Below are 22201 nucleotides of genomic sequence, written 5' to 3' on the forward strand. Positions count from 1 at the left end.
TTAAGGGCAAAGCTACGGAAGCGCATTGCTATCACGCAGGAAAAAAAAATTTCGAGCGCTATCACGTTATAACGTGATACGTATCTTGTTAAAACGTGATACATATCACGTTATAACGTGATACTATCTTGTTAAAACGTGATACATATCTTGTTAAAACGTGATAGTTATCTTGTTAAAACGTGATACGTATCTTGTTAAAACGTGATATGTATCTTGCTAAAACGTGATATGTATCTTGTTAAAACGTGATATGTATCTTGTTAAAACGTGATATGTATCTTGTTAAAACGTGATATGTATCTTGTTAAAACGTGATATGTATCTTGTTAAAACGTGATATGTATCTTGTTAAAACGTGATATGTATCTTGTTAAAACGTGATATGTATCTTGTTAAAACGTGATAGTTATCTTGTTAAAACGTGATAGTTATCTTGTTAAAACGTGATACGTATCTTGTTAAAACGTGATAATTCTATGTCCAGGAAGTGGCGGTATTATGCTAGGCTAGTACAGTGGCTGACATGAATTGGTCAGGTTTCCCTTCATGTTTGGTCTACACGGATATGGATGCTGTGGTTAAAACCATTAATAGCTACTCTGAGCAGGATCCTACACAGAACGGGGCTGCACAGAAGGAAACGTCAGTTTGGTTCTCTAGCTGTGACGGCGTTCCTGACTGTCTGGATCGAAGCTGAAGTTGGCTTCCGATTGTAGCTTCTGATTCGGGAAATGGCTAAAGAGCAATTAGAACGGAGGCTCAGATGTATTTGCTGAACATTTTCTGTAAAACATTTTTATTGAACAGTACAATAGGTGCATAACGGCAACGGCTGTTCGTAACCAAGCAACCAAAATAAACAGAAGGCTAGATAGTGGCAAAAGACAAAAAATTAGATCCTGTTAAGCATACTTCAAAATAAAAGACTTCCTCTCTCTTCCCTTTTGTCAAAATAAATCATAAATAACGCTTTGAAGTATTTTTCACATCACCTTTTTGTAATTATGTACAATCAAGTTACATTCAGTAAATAATAATAAGCATTTAAATTATACTTAACATATGACTGTAATTAAGTAACTCCATCCTTTTTCTTTACACCCTTGTATGTTAGTGGGCTCGGGAGGGGTGTTGGTGCCTATCTCCAGCTGACATTCTGGGCGAGAGACGAGGTACACCCTGGACAGGTCGCCAGTCTGTCGCAGGGCAACAAAGAGATACACACACACACACACACACACACACCTAGGGACAATTTGGAGAGGCCATTTAACCTGGCAGTTTTTGGACTGTGGGAGGAAACCGGAGTACCCAGAGAAAACCCACGCATGCACAGGGAGAACATGCAAACTCCATACAGAAAGACCCGTGCCAGGAATTGAACCCAGAACCTTCTTGCTGCAAGGCATCAGCTCTACCAACTACACCACTGTGCAGCCCTGTAAATAAGTAACTAATCATGGAATTAGATTTAACATGCAAGTGTTAAGAAATCACCTGATATGCTTTAAAAACAAACATACATCGACACTTCAAATCTGGAGTAGATTATTCTACGCCAATGGCAGAATATTTCAAACCTAGTTTGTGATTTGTGAAACCTTTATCTGAATTGTGAAACTTCAAACATGAGAGATTTAAAAACCTTTTTGTATCTGGAATGCATTATAAATGAACTATCACATTTACAATATTTGCTATTATTTTAGCTTTCTGTTTTCTTTCATTTTTTTGTCCTAGAGCACCTGCCTTTCTGTTTGGCTGTTGTGGCTTACAGGGATGCATTTTAACTTGAGAGGAAGTCTTTTATTTTGAAGAATGCTTAACAGGATCTAGTTTTGTCTTTTGCCACTATCTAGCCTTCTGTTGATTTCGGTTGCTTGGTTACGAACAGCCGTTGCCGTTGTTCAGCAAGTGTACTGTTAAAAAAAATAAATCTGAACAGAAAATGTTCAGCAAATACATCTGAGCCTCCGTTCTAATCGCTCTTTAGCCATTTCCCGAATCAGAAGCTACAAAAGAAAGCCAACTCCAGCTTCGATCCAGACAGTCAGGAACGCCGTCACAGCTAGAGAACCGAATTGACGTTTCCTTCTGTGCAGCCCCGTTCTATTTAGGATCCTGCTAAGAGTAGCATGCTATTAATGGTTTTAACCACAGTGCAAAGCAGCATCCGTATCCGTGTAGACCAAACATGAAGGGAAACCAATTCATGTTAGCCACTGTAAAAGCCTAGCATAATATCGCCACTTCCTGGACATAGAATTATCACGTTTTAACAAGATACGTATCACGTTTTAACAAGATAACTATCACGTTTTAACAAGATACGTATCACGTTTTAACAAGATACATATCACGTTTTAACAAGATACATATCACGTTTTAACAAGATACATATCACGTTTTAACAAGATACATATCACGTTTTAACAAGATACATATCACGTTTTAACAAGATACATATCACGTTTTAACAAGATACATATCACGTTTTAACAAGATACATATCACGTTTTAACAAGATACATATCACGTTTTAACAAGATACGTATCACGTTTTAACAAGATAAATATCACGTTTTAACAAGATACATATCACGTTTTAACAAGATACATATCACGTTTTAACAAGATACGTATCACGTTTTAACAAGATATGTATCACGTTTTAACAAGATAGTATCACGTTATAACGTGATATGTATCACGTTTTAACAAGATAAATATCACGTTTTAACAAGATACATATCACGTTTTAACAAGATACGTATCACGTTTTAACAAGATACGTATCACGTTATAACGTGATAGCGCTCGAATTTTTTTTTTCCTGCGTGATAGCAATGCGCTTCCGTACAATGCGCTTCCGTACAAAGCTCATAAAACTCTAGTCTTAAGTTAGAATAGAAAAATCCTGATATTGTCCCACTGTGGGGATTTTCAGGTGTACAGCAGCAAGTTACAAGTAAACAGAAAAAAATAAGAATAAGATACTGTACAGTAAGAACACATTTACATGGGAGAAAAAAAATACTCTACAGTTATTAAAAATAGCATATTTAGATCCAAAGAAATGTGCCCCTGAGCAGGTCTATTAAAAGAACAGTGTGTATAAAAACAGTGTATATCTGTGCTTAGAAAAACCAGCAACAGACTATTAACACAAAAAAGACTGGAATATCATAGATAAAAACATTTGTTTTTGAACAAAAGTTCTTGGAAGCCATAGTACTGCTTTAGAAACATGGCTGTGGAAAAGTATTTGTCTGTGTGTATATATTTAAAATATAAGGCAGCTGAAACTAGAAGGACTTGGACTGTTGATGTGTTGAACTTGACGTGAACTGAGCTGAACGGTTCTTCAAAGTCTGAAGCTTCCTGGTGGTCTGTAAGGGGCTGCGCAAATATACGGCTGAGTAAATAAATAAGCTAATGAATAAGTAAAGTAAAATAGTACAGAAATTAAATAAAGAACATACATAAAATCATTAAATAGGTAAGTAAATACATGAACTGGTTAGTAAATAAGTAAGCAAGAACATTAATAAGCAAATTAATAAATAAGTAAAAGCGAGTTAGTGAATAATTGGTTCAGTAAATACACAAATACGTTTTGTACAAGTACTAAGTATATAAGTATGCAAGTTTATGGTAAATTGGTTGATTGTTTACCTTTTTGTAGTCGCATCAACCAATCAGAGTACTTCATTTCAAGACAAGAGATTTTAGATTTAAAAAAATTAACACCTAAGTAGGTAAATCTACAGATACTGAAGATTTTTTACGTGACTTCTAACTTGATTTTTTAAAATCATGCAAGACAATAATCAAGCAAGTTAAAAAACAGAAAATAAATATGTAAAAAAAAGAACAAAGTAAAATAAACAAGTAAATAGGTAATTTATTCATTGATGATACTTCATGTATACTGTACATGTTGGGTTGCCTTCCTTCTCCTCCCAGATTGAACATGACACAAGCTGTCTGGTAATCCCAAAGAGATGGAGATGCTTGTCGGATCCCTGAGTGAGTCTCACTGATCACTGAAAGCTCTTGGTCCATAAAACTAAACATCTGGAGTAAAGCTCAGAACGAAGCAGGCTGCTAAATCAGAAAAACATAGAAGATGTAGAATCACTCATGCATTGACCAGCTGAACTTTAGTTACCTTTGCAAGCTTGTTGTTTTCAAAACCTTTTCCTTCTGAGTTTTAGCTGTTTTATTGTCTGCCACAAGTTTACTGTGCAGAGTCTTATAAGGTGTACAAAGGTTGTGGTGTAACGGTAGTTTGCTGAATCGATTTAAGGCACCTGCTGTCTCTGAGTATCATTTAAAATCCGTGTTTGATTTCAGAGGTTTCTCCACTTAGATTTAGCCTGCCTGCCAGGATTTATAGCAGATTAACTTTTGAAAGTGATTTAGCTTTCAGGCTCTGCAGTCCCTATCAGGGCAGAGAAATATAACTTTCTCATCCTCCATTTCTCTCTCTGCAGGCTCAAATATTCTCACGATCACTGAATATTCGTGACATGCAGACCATGATTTGTTTCGTTGACCCCTTGCTTGTTTGGCAGGCCGAGTGTATTGAAAGTTAATTAGAAGTTTGGATATGAAAACAGATGATTGGCAGAAATGGAAGCTTAAAAATAGAAGGTCCCCCCACTGGATTGGCACCTTGTATTCACACACACAGCAAAGACTCCCTGTGAGGATTTGTGACATTCTTTCATCATGGTAAAGTATAACTGCTCTGCTCTGAGGATTTATTGGGGAGACACGAAGCACCTGCACAGACTCAAAGCTCTGCGTTATCAAATTTTATATGTTTGAATTATATCTGAATGAAATAGATAACAGTCTCATAAAGTAGAGGTGGGGATGATGCATTATGTCATCACAACATGCAGTCAGCAATCTTACACAAGGGCCTATCTCCTGCTTTATCTGTCCTGTGGTGGGATGCACTGCTGCAATCGGCTTGGCATTTGGAGCCAAATGACTCGTGAATATCTGAGTGGTAGTTTTCTCAAGGGGTCAGAGGGAAAGCTGTCAACCGCGGGTGGCTGCATCAAAGCTTTAGTTTTCCAGGGAACTCAGAGGCTTGTACATGTGGGAAAGGAGTTAATTGATGGACGAGTTTAAACTTCATTAAATCCCTAATGGCCATTTAAATACATCATAAAAGTCAGAAACAAAATAACTCTGTATTATTATGTACTGAAACAATAATATGTAGCATAAGTACCTTATGTTTCATTCACAGTTTGTTGTAGATCAGGTTTAATGTTAAACCTGAGGCAACTACATGTTGAAGTTTAGGATAGAAGTGTTTTGTTTTAACAATCATTTTATTGCTTTCCTATGCAGCTCTGCTTGATTCTCATCTCACCTTGGTTCTCCATCTGGGATTTCTCCCATTGAGCTTGACTTCTCAGGCAGAATTTCAACCGGCTCAATCAGAAGAAGTTGTAACGTCGATTTTCTGTGCTGTTGTAATTTGGTAATGGCAGCGGAGGCAGTGAAGGAAGCCATTCAGTTCATATTGGCGAAATATTACGCAACCAAAGTCTGAGAAAGAGGAATGTTTAAGAAATTTTATTGTACAGTATGCCTCTGATTACAACTACACAACTGGACGACTAATTCAAAATGCTAAATTTGAAGAGCTGCCTAAATTAAAGCATTGGACTATAAAGGGTTATAGAGCTACTTTAAACACTAATTTAATTACTATGGGATCATCGGCTCACTTAGTAAACTGATCTCTAACTTTGTCCTCTTCACCTGTTAAATTATCTGAATTTTATGCAGTGAAACACACAACAGGTGAAGATTGTTTGCTAATTTGATTGGTTGTCTATCAGGTGAGCGCTGTCTGAGCCTCAAAGTAAACTTTTTAAGTTGGGGTTCAGTGAGCGTGAAATTAGCAGCACGCCTCATAACACAGAATCACACACAAGAGCCGCCCTCAACAAGCACTTTTATCGACTACTCATTGAGCAGCCCACTGTGAGTGGGTTCACAGCACCTCGCCAAGTTATGAAGCGTCGTCAAAGTGTGCATTTTACCACAATTACAGAGTTGTTTTTTTTTTGTTTTTTTTAGCTTTAGACATTTTCATTTTCATTCTGATACAGTTGAATCAATTGTACATCTGAAGAAAAATGATTTCCAGGAGTTGCCATAATAACTTGTGCAGTCAAAGAAAAGTGTGACATTTTACTTCTCCTATACTGGTTCAAACCTCTAACGCCTGATTATGTCTCAGTGTAGTGCTTGGTGATGTGAAATGTCTGAAATGTTATTTTGTACCACTGAGGGTTCAGTAAAACACTTTTTATGTTGAAATGATTAAATCTGAAAAATATTTATGGTGTGTTTATTAAATTAATAAACTTTGGCGTCATATTCATTCATAAATCAGTTGTTGAAAATTAGTTTAAAACAACCTAAAAGCAAAGAATATGGATATGAATGTGGCAGCCGAAGCACAGATATGTGAATACAATATAATAAAAATATTCTTTATCGTCCCACTGTGGGAAAATTCAGGTTTACTGGTTAAGCACATTTAAACTAATAAATATAAAACCAGAAAAACAAGATAGTGGGGGAAATGTACAACTTAAGAAGAAGAATCCAGTAGAGTAATTTACAAATTATTGTTTAAAAGAAATGTGCATCTTTGTAGCATCATTTAAAAAAATGTTTGAATTCATGATTAAGACAATAAATAATGAAATAATGTAAACATTTACTGTAAATCTTTCTAAAACTAATTAACCCATAAAAATAAAAATCACACAGAAAGCATACATCATGTAAAACTTAACTTAAAACTTTAAACATATTAAGGGTTTGGTAAAAACAAATTTTATTTTATTTTTTAAATAAAAACAGTTTTTATGTATGACACATCACGACACATTGCTGTAAATTGACGTGGTTAACTGAACTCTGGCCATCAGATATTTGCTCCCTGGGTCGAGTTTCAGTTGATGCTCACTGCGCCTGGTGTGCATGTTAAAGTCAAATAATCCTTCATCCTGCACATCTAACATCCATCTTTAACCAACAGTATTCATCCAAGAACCAGTGGCTCTGATCCATCCACTTGACGCGCTAAGCTGGATGCAGAGTGGGCGGAGTTTGCTGATAATTCACGTGCCACAACACTTTGATCGCCAAAAAAAACAAAAGACAACAGACATCTGCTTTGACAGTTTACTTGAGTTCAAAATGAGAGGTTGATTTTCATAAAAGTGTTGTCTTAAGTTACTCAATAAAAGTTTTTAAATCTGTTGAAAAGGGAATATCCCAATATTATTAATATTAACCAGCAAGTGATCACTGGTACAGCACAGTACTCTCTATATGTGCACAATGTTGTAGATTATTTAATTCCCTTTCCCTTTTAATTTACCTAAAGTATCTTTGAATTGAATTTGTGTTGTTTATGTTTGACATAGTAAAGGTATTGCCCTCCATTTTGAGAAATGTGCTGTCTCTTGCTGCTCATCTTCACATCACACCGCTAACAAAGAGGTTCAGAAACATATAAATAGGAGATGTTTTTATAGGATGTTTTTCTGGATGTGAGATAATAATGCCCCAAGGCCTTCCACACTTTTTTATCAAACATTCACATACTGTTACCAAATGTTGGCACAGTGATATTGTGGAGTACTCTGTGTCATCATTTATACTCTTAATGCAGATTGTTCTACGATATGGTTACAATTTAGTGTACATAAATGAATTCATTTGCATAATGTAAATATTTAATCCAAATCCCTCTAACAATCTGTGGAGGTGAGTTAATTATAAGGAGACAAACAATTTTGTAAAATTAGACAGATTAAAACATTAATTATCTTAATGAATTAGTCCATTTGCATACATGGTCATATTTGATAGATTATGGTGATTATAAGAGCTCAACTGCTTCCTACTTGGACTTGGTCCAGAATGTGAGAAATGATTAAGCAATGGCAGGTTTGGGCTTAATCTGCATCTGAAAGCAGTTATTTACAGATACAGCATAAAAAGACACATAACCTTTTATTTTCTCACCTTCTGACTTTACATCAGACTAAACCTTACCTGTGCAGTCAGTTAAAACAATCAAAATATTTTTTATGTGTTAAATACCAGAATAATTATATTTTTGTAGACTTTTTTTAAAGGGACAGAATTATGCACAGTCAAGTGACTGTGTTACTTTAAGCTGCTATAATTTTATAATGCTGTATATGTCAAACATGACTTAAAGAAAGTTTGACTTTATAATTTTATGCCTGGAAATTTTACCTCTGTTTCTTTAAAAAGCTCCTACCCTTTCTGACACTCCTATATAGATGAGATCCAGACCTCCACATCCAATTTATACATAGAATAGAATAGAATAGAATAGAATAGAATAGAATAGAATAGAATTTAAATAAAGGTCCAGATACCTTGAGGGACCTAAACTCTGACTGAGTTGGTTGGGAACGGTGATGGTTCAAAAAACAAGCAGTTTTGCAGAGGAGATATTGTGGACACAATCTGTGTGCTTTAAATAACACTGAACAGGGCAAAATTTATGTATTTTAGCACAATATGTTAATGAGATATTTGTTACTATTTTAAATGTGCTCTAATGATGAGTCTGTGAAACAGTCATTAAACCAGTCTATCCCTGCAAAGCAAACCTAAAGTTCAACTCACTGATCAGAAGTTTTCATTGGTAAACAGTCTAAAAATGTTAGCGACAGCGGCACAACCAGGAGGTCTCGCTGTGCAGAAAAATGAGCTAAATGTATAAAATGCAAATATATCTCCTGAATATGTAGATCACATGTAAATGAAAGGTTGCACACAAAGAAGAAACCATGTTAGCTGTCAGCAGATACAGCTGCCTGCACAGCTGGGAAGCTGCAGAGGAAGTGCTCACACTGCAAAAGAAAATGCCGTGCACCGTCACTCCAAAACATCTGTCAGCATGTCATTTCTAATGAATGGTGGGTAATTACACAATGATGGTTTTGTCAGTGGGTGGCATCGAACCGCCCAACTCCGGATGTGTGACAAGACTGTTCTTGTCACTGTGTCCCTCTGAGACAAGGTGGTGCAGATGAGACGTCATGTCAGAATTTCAAATTCAAAATTGAGTTGTTTGAATACAGTAGTGATGTCATAATCCGACTTTAGAGAACATGGATGTGCTTATCAAGGCGGCTTTACCAAATTCTAAGACTGCATTAGCAGAGAGGGAAATGATTACCTTTGGCACTGAAGGTTTTTGCGGCACATTTGTATTTATGTGTTTTGAACTTCTAGAGAAACAATTAGGATCTGTAAAATTATATGTGCAGAGGGAAATGCCTTAATTATTTCTTCCTTTTGAAGCCGTTTGTGGACTAATTAGCATTGCACAGCTTTTATTACAATAAAAAACAGAAACATTCCCTAGTGTTCATTTATATTTCAATTAATCATGTAAACAAAATGAAGCAACCTGTGAATTTTTTTTTCTTTGTCAGTTAAATGTGTTAGATGGTCTTCCTTTTTTGTTTTTACTATTAAAAATTAGTGAAAGTATTCAATTGGGAATGAAAAAAGTGAAATATATAAACTAAACAGTTAATTTACCAATCAGTTGGTTTGACCTCATTATGTTCTTTAAGAAAAACAAAATTTGCCTCTTTTTGATATTGCTGAAATTTGTTTGTATGATCCAATTTGAGTCAGCTGAAACATTTGTTGCTCTAATCGCATGCTTTATTGTATAATTCTTCAAGAAAAAAAACATCCTTAGCTGGTCAGGAAAATGTATTTTCTGCTTCCAGCTGCTGGAGCAGTTTGTAATAAACATAGGGACTGGGCAGTTATCATGAGTGGCGACAGTTACTGCGTCTGTGCAGATGAAACAGCGCATAAGCACAGAAACTTCATCAACACAATGTCAAAGAAGAAGAATGTAACGGCGCGTGCCAGAAAATTTAATAGACAAGTGATCTCTGGCAGCACAGTGGTAAATTTCTACAACCGTGATTGTGTTGCTCCCAGGCTGCTGCCAAAACAAAGAGGGGAGATCAGCACTACTGTACACTCATGCTTTACTGCAGTCTGCAAAGCTAGAAACACAAAGGCCAGAGAAGAAATGCTGCCATAAAACAAAAGCTCAACATTTGTCTATAACAAGAGTGTGGTGGTGCACTGGTACAGAATGGAGAAGAAAAACAGGGAGAATCCAAAGTTACTTGGCAAAGGTTCAGGGGGGCTTTCTAACTAAACTGGGCAAACACCCACAAGGAAGAACTGAGAGACTCATTTGACTTACAAAGGAGGCAGAGTGTGTGTAGACTCGACATGTAGTTGTTGCACTGGAATGAGAAAGGAACCCAGTGTCATGGAGCAACCCTGAAACTTGTTTTGGTGTACTCTTTCTCTCAAAGTGTTAAAATATTTAATTGTTTCTATTATTGTTATGCTTTGTGAGAGGTTGCAATTTCTTTTATTATTTTGACGAATTTAAGGATGTGAATTAAAAGAGTGGAAGGGAGGTGTTTGGGTCAGGGCTGCAGAAAAAAAAACATTTCTTATCCATTTCAACAACAAAATTTCACTGAGAAACTTGCTTCTGGTTGGCGTCTGATGTTTTCGTCTTGAAACAGCTTAATGAGTTTGCTTAGTGCATTATCTTCTAAAATTTTTAAGACTGCATTAGACAAGTGTCACCAAATATTATAGGCACAAAGAGCCTAAAAGCAATTAAATAATTTTCTAATTTATAACATATTTGAATATTTTGGATATTCCCCATGAAAAACCTACAAATAGAAAGATTTTTGTCAAATGATTTGGATTCACATCCCACAGAAAAATCCATGAATCATTGAATCGGTGAATATTGAACCATGAATTGACAGGGTTTATTATATTACATATAGCAATTTTGTGCTGTTGATAAATTTGTGATATGTTGAACAGCTGTAGTTTGGCCCATATAAAAGATGTAGAAATAACAGTTTAGTGAGTATTGCACATTTATATAACCTATGTTACCTGTACACATAGATATACATTAAGTGTATTGAAAATTGGGTTAAAAATCTTGGAATATGATTTTAGATCCTGTTACAGTCAATCAAATCTGATGAAAAATGTACTTTCTTAATGGAGAGCCACAGTCAGCTGATTTAAAGTAAATACATAAATACATTCATTTAAATTAGGTGTTTCTTAATAGCATTATGCAAAGAGCTATTTTGTTTCTGACTTGGTATTCAACAGTTGGTGAAGGCCGTTTCACTTGTTTAGCTGCTGAAGCTTTGGTTCAAATGCAAACTTCAGTGTTGACTTCTTCACATGAAAGAGTTGGGAAATGTTGGTGTTAAAACAGCCTGTTAAATCCAGCACACATTGTGTGATTTCAAAACCCATACAGGACTTGAACATGTCACACTGTGAGAGCGCGACATAACAGCAACTCTGTAACACTGCAAATCAAGATACCACACGGTACGAGGTGCTGCTGCAGCACAATGCATCAGACAAATCCATATCTGTCCATCAGTAAATGGACAGCAAGTTGTGAAAGTTAATACACTTATTCTAAGGGAAACTGACAATAGTAGAAGCACAAAAGAGGAGAAGAATCAGATGTGGGTCCCAGCAGCAGTCACACAGCACGATGCGCCCAGAAAATATCAGACGCTGCTTGTTGCAGGTCGACTTCGGTGCATGTTTGCTAAACTGAATGACCACAGACCAGCATTTTAAGCTCACAACCAGAGATTTTCTTTCACAATGTAAGATTTGCTTATGACAATTGCACAGTGTGAACCCGGCTTTTGGAGTTTACCTGGAAAATGGTTTTACTTCTTCAGCCAAAAGGCCTTGGAAAATACCTGCCAGGCTGCAGAGAAAATGAGAGCTGTGTTTTGAAAAATTCTTATAAAGGTGTATTTACTAAAAAAAAAAATCATTTGATGTCCTTCTGGTGCCAAAATGAACAAAATATAATGTTATTTACATGCAATAATTCATTCTGCTTGTTTTTTGAAAAATGAGAGTCTGCTTTATTTTGCTCAATTAGTATTTATTTCCACCATCTATAGTCATTTAATGAGCATGAACATGTTTTAAGTACCACTAAAGGCAGATCTACAATTGGTACTTCTACTCTGAAAAACTGTTGACTGTTGTCAACGGTTGTGTGTAAAGTAGGCTGAGTACATTCAGTCAGTATGAATATGGTTGTATTTTTTGTTTCTTTTACTTTATGATGTTTTTTCTGCTGTATAATATTCTGTTGCCTGATGTTTTTACATTTCCTGAGTAGGTGGCTGTTTATAATCAGATTTTTTTTTTCTCTCAATTGACCTACCTGGTAAAATAAAGGCTAATTAAAGGAAATACTTTGGTACTTTTGTCTGTATATGAGAATAATAAGTAAAGATCAGACGATCTGTACTAGTTATATAACTAGTGATTTGTTCTTTCTAGCATGATGATTTAGCGAGAACCTTAACGTAAAGCTGACTTGAACTGTTCAGGTTATAGAAACGCCGTGGTTATGACGCTGATATTTTCAAACAGCTGTGTATTTATTCGCCGACAAATCTCATGATTAAAGTAATCACCTGATACGGGCTTTTGTATCCCATTTAAACCCATTACTAATCAAACCAAAACATACTTGGGGGCCCTGTAGGTCTTGCATCTGAATGGTTGGATGCAGAAAGTAATTTGAAATGACCTGATTGTTCAGGCACCTGATCAGAAATGATCATTCCAGCTTCATGTGCTGATTGTTTATATAAATCTGGAAACTCTTGGTTTGAGTTTATTCAGTGGAAAGTGATATCCGTTCTGTGCTGAAAATAATTTATGAAGTTTAAAACCAATCATCACAGCTTGGCAACTGCTCTGTAAATTAACTATAAACAATATGACAACTGTGTTCCAAATCCTCATTAACGAATTAGCAGCATGGGCCTGTTATCAGTGTGGTAATTAAAATCTTTGATTAACACCACCTGGAAGAGAGGAGAATATTTTTTGTCTTCACTGCTGGAATTGAGCTGAGAAAAGTTTAAAGTATTTAGTAATGGCTTTATACTAAAACAAATTCAATAAAAAATTGAGCCTGATGCTCCTGAGTCGATGTTACATGCTGTATCTCTTTTTTAATTTATGATTTAGAACCTATATAACGTTCCTGCTTGGTTTATAGCACATAGTTATAAGGCTGGTATCTGAAAATGTGAGTCCTGTGAAATAAAGTCTTTTATAATCTGCCTATAAATCTCTACCTTCTTCTTGTAAAGTATGCAGTAGGTCACTCGTCATTTCTGGAAGTGTGGGAATGCCATTAACACTGCTGGTCAGTTTGTTCACACTACAAATTTGGGAGAAAGTATTTTGCAGCAAATTCAGACAGCCTTTTCTCCAGGGTAGAGGATTCACTTCAAACACTCTATTTCTTCTTGCTGGTCTGAGAATATACAGTGAGCGTAAAATGTTTCATTCTCCAACCAAGTCCACTAACCTCTAGGCAAGTGGTGCCCTTTTTTATGAACTCACTTTACCGTTTATTAGCTGACTACGGGTTCCACAGAAAGAAACGTACCACGGCCCGTTTGAGTTGGAGATTTCCCAGCTGTGTTGCCATCAGAAGGCAGGAAATGCTATCGTTTTCCCCTCTTGAGGTCTGATTCATTGTCATGCGCATCACAGAGGCAGATCAAGTTTCTCTTGAAGCGCCACAATAATAACAAAGCAGGCACAGGTGTTGCAGGATTTGTAAAACTGATTCATGGAGTGGACTTGTTACATGAATTCTGCATGAGTTCCTCATTTAGAGATGCATTACATTCACAATCATCCCTCTCTTGCTGTGTTGTCAGAAACTGCTCTGTCTGTGTAATTGCCACATCCCTTTTTGCCATTTTTCAAGGAAATGCAAGAACCAAACAGAGGCGCTATCCCTGGGGAAAAGAGAGTTTCCTGTGGTTCTGGTTGTGCTTTGAAGTGGAAGGAATCCTTATCTGTATACGGTGCTGCTAGGGATGTCTGAGCAACAGTAAGAACCTCCATTATAGCTTCACCAAATGAGATATGCTAAAGCAACCAGGATGCTTGGATGGCACATAAACAACACATGTTCTGGTCTTCTCCATATATCACACAGACAAGCTGTAGTGCTTCAAACAATTGATCTACACATAAAAATACAGCTGAGCGTGCTTAAATGGATCTGCCCACCGGGGGTCAGAGACGTGTCAGCTAAGCCACAGGATGGAAAGGGACGTGTGTGTGAGTGGGGGGGGGAGAGGAGGGGGACAAAAGCAGTTTTTCTGCTGACTGGAGTTCCCCTCTAGTGACCTCCATGACAATTTGAATAATTTCAAACAAGCCTCTGTAGGGAATCATAGGCTTACGGAGCAAACTGGGAGCAAGCAGCTCATCCCTGCGAGATGAAAAACGTCCACAGACTTCTGCTGCTATCCCATTTGTCGGCGGTACAGGTGGGCTTGATTTTGACCGGGAAAACATCCTGTTGAAGATGGTAATGCTTTCCTGTGAGGACCAGCCACAGGAGCTTTAAAACACCAATAACAGCAGTAGGCATGACTGCTCATTTACTCTAAAGCTGGTGATTTTCTGAGTCAGAAGTTTGTAGATAGATAACTTCTGAAAGTCCAATAAAAATGATTTTATATGTATTTAGCTAAAATATTAAGCTGAAGTTAGGAAAAAAATATTTTGGATTTGTTGCTGAGGAGTTAGGGCAATGAAGATGATCCAAGAAAGAGTTTTAGTTTTTTAGTTTTTTGTTTTTAATATGATCTGCACAGTGGCACAGTTGGTAGAGCTGTTGCCTTGCAGCAAGAAGGTTCTGGGTTCGATTCACGGCCCCGGTCTTTCTGCATGGAGTTTGCATGTTCTCCCTGTGCATGCGTGGGTTTTCTCCGGGTACTCCGGTTTCCTCCCACAGTCCAAGAACATGACTGTCAGGTTAATTGGTCTGTCTAAATTGCCCCTAGATGTGAGTGTGTGTGTGCTTGGTTGTGTGTCCTGTGTGTCTGTGTTGCCCTGCAACGGACTGGTGACCTGTCCAGGTGACCCCGCCTCTCACCCGGAACGTTGGCGGGAGAGGCACCAGCAACCCTCCCGACCCCACTGAGGACAAGGGTGTAAGAAGATGGATGGATGATCTGCAACCAAAAAGAGGCTCTCCAGTAAATTTGTTTTAGTTGAAATTTATTTGTCTCAGTTTCTATGCACCACAAATCTAGAACAAACTTCTAGAAACCTGCAAAACAGTCAAAACACTGAGTTCTTAAAATCAAGACCAAAATCCCACCTGGTCAGAATTGCTTTTGAAACATAATAAATAAAACATTGACCAAAATATAGGATGTCTGATTTTGGAGATGGCACTCATCAAAATGTAATGTTTGTTCAGTTGTTGACTGTATGGTGTTTTCTTTATAACTTTGTATTTTTGTGTTTTTATGATGTAAAGCACCTTGAGCCGCCTTGCTGCTGAAATGTGCAATACAAAAAAACTTGATTGATTGATTGATTGGTTAGTACTGTGAAGAACTTCTTCCTCAGTCTCCTCTCAGTTCATTTTTTTATACATTTGATTTAGAATTGTTGTTACTGTAAAGATTTTATTCATATTTATTTCAATATTCCTGTTTGTTGAATGTAGGCCAGAATGCTATGTGCTACAATGCTGCCTCCCATTTAGTGTAATTTGATAACATCAGCTCAGACATTTTTCCTTCTTCTCTTTGAAAACAATTCTTCAAAGCAAAAATTTACATGTGGAGTATTTTCAGTCTGATATCAGTGACACTTAGGCTCTCCAAGGACTTGATTGGCTGTTTTTTGCATCCGTTCCCATTCAGCGGTTCTGGGGTGGCAGGGAGTCTGCTATAATGCTGCAGGTGCAACCAATAGATGCCGTCTGATCTCAGCTCCATAACACAAAGCTGGTATCACTTTGAAATAATGCTGCTATGTGTGAGCAAATGCATAATTACAGTGAAAACTTGTAATGTTAGGACCTGCAGAACCCACCATTTATCTGGCTGAGAAGAGGCACAGTGCTTCTACAGCTACAGTTTCTCTGTGGCTGCAGAGATTTTTCTCTTACTTTCAGTAAGTACTTTACTGCAACCTGAGCATACCTTCCCATTAGAGCTTATTAAAGTAATGTGACTAATGCTAACAGCATGGGCTTGTCTGGGGCTGTGGGAATGTGATGGATGCTCAGGCACATTGGAGACGTTTCTCCTCAGGTGTTTTTACCTTGAAGCCTTTTGTGATAAAAATCTTAATCAGCCCAAGCAGTTTTTAACAAAGGCTAGAAAAGGTTGCTAAGATATTAGCTCAGTAGCAATCTGTTCCACGACCATAACACTGCAAGGGAAAAGTTAGGGTCAAGTCTAGATGTCATTTCTCCTTAATGAAACAGACAGAGAAATTACTTGGTAACACTGACATAGTTAAATTCTCCAAATGCAAACAAAAAGGTGAGTTTATGTTTAATTTCTCTGAAGCAGAGAACACACTTGATAGTGTGTTCTCTGTTCTTTATTGGAGTGATACTTAAGGTTAAACCTGACAAAGTAGCAATTAAGGATTTAAAAAGGAAAGCAGCTGAATGAACAGAGAGGGTGGATGTCTTAACAAGGGGCAGGTGGGATGATTAGGAAATCAAACCAGGTCTGAGGGGAGCAGAGAGAAAACATGGAGGGGTAATAATTATAGACCAACACAAATCAGGATGTTTCTAAAATAAACTATTTCTGATCAGTTTCAGCAGATTTATTTCCAGCTGTTGAGCAAGACGGATGTAAGCAGCTAATTTCATATTTAATTTCACTTCCCTTTAGGTCTGCATGACTTAGTAAAACACACAACCACTTACTAAAGTAGTTGAAATGCAAAAATGAAAATACATATTTTGCTGCTCTTATTTATCATTAGTGAATGAATAAAAGGGGGGGAAAAAAACGTGTGACCACCTAACATAGAGAACTGACTTCCAGAAAACGACTCCAAATGTCGTTCAACTTGTGACGGGTTTCAAACAGGAGAAATGACATTTTAAGAGTTTTCTGAAGGATTGTGAATTAATTTTGTTTTGCTTTGTGAAATCAATGAACTGTATCCCCTCTGCTCATAAATCTGACTTGCATTATTTACTGCAGTATTTCGTTTCACTTTGACTTTAACCTAGTTTCTTCTGTGAATGAAGGATGTTTCTTTAATACCAGAGTCTATGGGGTGTCATGTTGCAATTTGATAATCTGTGTCCCGTGAATAAAATGCCACATAACATTTTTCAGTGGTTCAGTAAAGATGATTATAAATATATTGTGTAGCACCAGTGTGTAAAGTTGAGTTACATAAAGATTTCAGCGTACAGCTAATGGTACTTAGCAGGTGATTATTTTGCTGCTTCTTGATGATCAAAGGTAATCAGGTATTTTGGGAAATTGCATAATAAAAGTGATTGCATTGCAGTTAGCGTTATTATAGTTGCTGTGGAACAAGGAACTTGATTGGTTGTGAACAGCCATTCAGTGTATCCCTAGTTTAAGGTGAGGATACTGCAAACAGATCTTTTAAGAAAATTGATGATTGGGGCATAAAAAGGTCAAATGCATCTTGAAATCTAAGCAATTTTGTTGGCACTTTCATCAGATAACTAATGCCTGAGGGAGTTGTTATTCTGGACCAGAATCACATGTATTTTTGTAACAAAAGCTTCATTCTTGGAAACTATCTTTCCTCACAAAGTAAGAGAGCAAATTCTAAATTATTTCCAGTAAATGTTCCCATTTGTAGATTTTGTTATAGAGTATATATAAAATCTTTGAAAGAAAATGCAGCTGCGGAAGCTGAAGTACTTGGCCATAACGCTACTAGATATGCTATTGACAAATGTATGCAAAGCAGCCAATCCAGGAACGCCATTTATTTTCCTGGACACTCACTAGCTGCACACCCAAGGGCAAAATTTGCACTTTCTACCATCAACTTTAAATGAAAATCTTGCGTCGTAAATTTCATGAACGATATAGGAAGAACTGACTGAAAAGCTTGATTGATATTCCCCGGATTTGGAAGAGGTTGTAAAAATTAGGTCTTTTTTTTCATTGTTTTAAGAAAAGTGCATAACTTCAAATTGGCAGTTCCAAACAGTTATTTCCCAGTTCATGCACATTCATGAGACGAGCGGAAGTTACAGTTTTTAGCCCAGTGTGTTGAAAATCTACTGAATATCGATGCGGGAGGTGGTGCAGAGAGCGTGAGAGATTGTTGAGACATGATTCATTGTACACATGGAAGAAATGGGGAGTCTTCATTTGAAAGTCAATGCCAAAGCCTCGACGTGCTCTGGGGGATTTAAAACCTCCAGTCAAACTTATGATGGCATCTCTCAGGGGTTCCAGGAAAACTCCCTTAATAGTTTCTCTCCTTTGCGTTAGAAAAAAAAATCACTCAAGACTTGCAGCATTTACACAAACATGAACACATGCATTTCGAAGGTCTTGCAGATTTATATATGCTAGCAGGTGAAATTACTGCACCCACTTATATTTAGATTACATCTGTGAGAGCATGAAATTGTGATCGTCATTAAATCATATAATTTCTTTCTTTCCATAATTTTCATTTTAGTTTCAGGCATCTGAATGAGGCAGTTTCAAGTGGAGTTTTCAGCTCAGACACATCCCATAGAAATGAGTCCATTAATAACCCACTTAACACCAGGGTGTTGTAAAGACGCTGATTGACTCTGCTGGCAGAAATGTTAATCCACCTCGTTTGGCTTAAACTCAAAGTTAGTAGAAAAGTGTGGCAGCTGTTGTTGCTTACATTAATCTGAAGCTTTACAGCCCTTTGTGTTTAGATCTGCCCCTCCCTTCTCCAGCATCTCGTACTCGAATGATTGCATTGCTTCACCAGTATACCATCACATTCTGCAGCAGCGTGACCCATTGATTCTAATCAGGTGTGGCAACAGTGAAGCCTTTGGAACATGCAGGATAGTGCAACCTGGGGACCAATGACATCTGGCTATTTCAGCAGGTGATCATGTTGGAGGTCTCCAAATATTTCCCATATTGATATTTTAGAACAATTGTTCCTCAGACCACTGTAAATCTATGTTCACACAGCAGGCAAATGTGACCCAAATCTGCTTTTTTCTTTTTGCCCATATGCGATCTACAGCCAACTTTTTTATGTCTGTTTTATGTTACAGTCTGAACGGACCAATTTTAATCTTTTTATTCCCCAAAAAATTTATTCTGTGCCACTAAATCTGTGGTACTAAATGAGATGCACATCTGATTGTTTGTAAAGCATTTGCAGTCCCAACGGTAATGTCGCATTTTATCTGTCATTAATGTCATTGACGGGAGACATGCGTCTTAATTCTTATGAAAGAAGTCTGTCAGTGAAGCTCATTGCATGTCCTGCTCCAGCTGCACATCTAAACAAACTGCAATCAAAGCTCCACATAAGACCATTGTTTTTAGTTGTGCTTCATTTTCTTCGTTTCCTTCATCTTGTAATGATATTTACTGGTGAGCAAACTTTAAAAGCGATTCACAAATGACGGAGCTCATTATTACTTCCTTAAATGGGGCACTGCTGTGTGACGTCAACATACCTCTGGCTGGCAGGTCGCCATGGTGACATAAGGTTTTTACACCAAAATCTCATTGTGGTTGGATTAAACTAGTAGTATCAAAAAATGGGATTTTCAGCAAAAAATTTGTATGGAGCTTCAAGACCTACTGTGTGAATGTAGCTGTAGCCTTACAGAACCAGGGACTGAAATATTTATTCTTGTTAAAAATTATTCATTTATTTTAGGTGTAGCTTAAGATATGGCTAATATTTCAATTTTTTTTAGCATCTTAAAAAAACTGCTGCAGGCATTATTGATCTGGTAAATGCAATAAGAAGCTAATTTTCTAGGGAAGAATATGGTGTGAAATGTATACAAGAATATTCTACAGGTTAAGTGGATATAATTTTAATTTTAACAAAAGAAAAAAGAGGTAACATATGCTAATGCACAGTTAATCCATGAACCTGCTCCTGTATATCCACAGATCTTTTGGGGCTTAAAAATTCAGAGAATGAAACTAAAACTGTTTGCGTTCAAAGCTGAAAATGTGCAGGAACCTGAAAGCGTCAGAAATCCGAGGGAGTCAACAGAAGTCGCAAAGTCACAAAAGTAAAGTTTGAGTGTTCACTGTTGGTCCAGAACATCACAGTGACATGCTGCTGTGCTGGTGGAACCTCCTAACCTCCTGTGAGTAGCATGTGGGCTCAGAAGTCTGCCGCAGCACTGCCATTGTTGTCAAACTCGGTGTCACTCCAGCAGAACAAGGAAGCGGGGTCACCAAGCTGCTGTCAGTCATCTCTCTCTATTGAAGAAAGATGAGCAGACACTTGCGGCCTGAGATTGCTAAAAAGCCGTAGCTTGCTCTTTGCCTCTGAACACTGAGTAAAATGTAAAAACTGTCACAAAGACTTTAGAGTTGAGCTGCGGATGTTGTGGATGTAAATGCAAATACCTGAGGTTAAATGTAAGACAGAATAAATAAAGTTGTTTATTGGATAATGATGCATATTTATTGAAGTTCTTGCTTGTTTACTTGCTCCAACAGAGCTGTTTCTGTGACATTCACAGGGTGTGTTCTCAAAGTCCTTTTTGTTTAATTCATGTCATGCAAAGGTCCGACTTGTCCTCATGCAACATAATGAATAATTGAAAATGCATTACACTAGAGGTGTAAAGCGAATGTTCGCACTCATATAAATATACTTGGATTACATCTGTTCTTGCAGCCGAGTTGAAAATCTTATCTCCCCACTGCATCACAGCTACTTGATTTAAACACTCAGCCTAATTAATCCAAAGCCCTCACTTTAATTGCCTTAATATATTGTCTCTCTTTCGACCTTATCTAGATTTTCTCATGACGTCTATTTCCCCATAATTGATTTAAAAGGAGATGCTATCTCATTGCTGAGTGTGGGGCTCGTATTGATAGCTTTAGTGTAAACCAGCGACAGCTTCGTGGTTCTCATTGTCTACGCTAATTACAGCATGCTTGATGAATTGCCTCAGCCAAACGGTATTGAACCTTTAAATTGTTGTAGAGGAGAGCTCACCATTCTCGTTTGGTTTTTGACAGGAAAAGACCAATGAAGACAGCCGACTGGTGGTGGGTTGCCATTTTAATGGTGGGGATCTCCGGGCTCGGCGCCACTGGGAGACCCGACAAAGAGGGATTCGGGTCGCAGACCTATCGACCAGTCGTAAAATTCCGACACAAGGTATTGATTGCCTTCTCTTTCCATTTGCTGTCCATAATTAGACTTTTTAGCTTTTGCAAAGTATGAAGCTAATTACACAGGGAATTTATTGATGCGTCTCATGTTTTTTTTTCTCTTCAATCCACTTTATATTAATAATAAAATAATGAAAAATCATTATCCCTTCTCCACGGTGGCAGACAGTATTTCCAGAGATATTATCAGATTAATATGAATCCCAGATGAAAATAGATTATTTCTTTTAACTGAACATCTTAAGTAAAAGATGTAATTGAATGCTTATTGACCAAGTGATAAAGTGCAACTCCCACAGGCGAAACCTGCTGTTTTTATTAATTTCTTCTATTGCATTACAAAGCACAAGTTATTACTTTAACCCTGCAGAGTAGCTGCATGCTGTTTTTCTTTGATTTAGTACTAAACAGATGAGTGTGTGTTTATTGGTCAGAAAGCCATTTGTTTGGATTGTGGTCCTTCAGTTTACGTTTCTCATGAGCCTCTTGCAGTTCTGCTTACTGCTAAAGGCGTCTACCATGCAGTCTGACATCCATGACGTCTCAAAGTGAAGACAGGGAGGGAAAAACTGTTGCATTTTTGCCTTTACTTTTAAGCCTGTCTGACACAGCCAAACTAAATATTGCATTTAGCATTTATTTTAGTTGGAGGCTGGCAAGGTGGCAAAGCGGCTTGGAGATGAAAGGCAGCAGCAGTGGTTTGAAAGGTTGGTGGCTGAGAGGAAGTAAATATAGCAAGGTGTCAGAAGGAGCAGATGGTGGGATCGTCATTGAGTATATTTGAGTTTACTAAGGAGCAAAAAGAGACA

General features: G+C 37.3%; 1 protein-coding gene across 2 annotated transcripts in view; it reads left to right on the plus strand.

Moving 5' to 3' along the window:
• Positions 1-22201, plus strand: part of fstl5 (follistatin-like 5) — a 186477-nt gene that overhangs the window by 11295 nt on the left and 152981 nt on the right. The window contains exons 1-2 of one of the 2 annotated variants that reach the window (XM_008421086.3): positions 16049-16167; positions 21237-21378. In XM_008421086.3, the coding sequence (XP_008419308.3) occupies positions 16064-16167; positions 21237-21378 (246 nt within the window). In that variant the 5' untranslated portion in view covers positions 16049-16063. Of the gene's footprint in view, positions 1-16048; positions 16168-21236; positions 21379-22201 lie in introns of those variants that run through there. The other variant, XM_017307175.2, reaches the window with a different exon arrangement.

The sequence above is a fragment of the Poecilia reticulata genome, chromosome 10, assembly GCF_904066995.2.
Source record: "Poecilia reticulata chromosome 10, P_reticulata-male-v2, whole genome shotgun sequence".
Taxonomy (NCBI): Eukaryota; Metazoa; Chordata; class Actinopteri; order Cyprinodontiformes; family Poeciliidae; genus Poecilia; species Poecilia reticulata.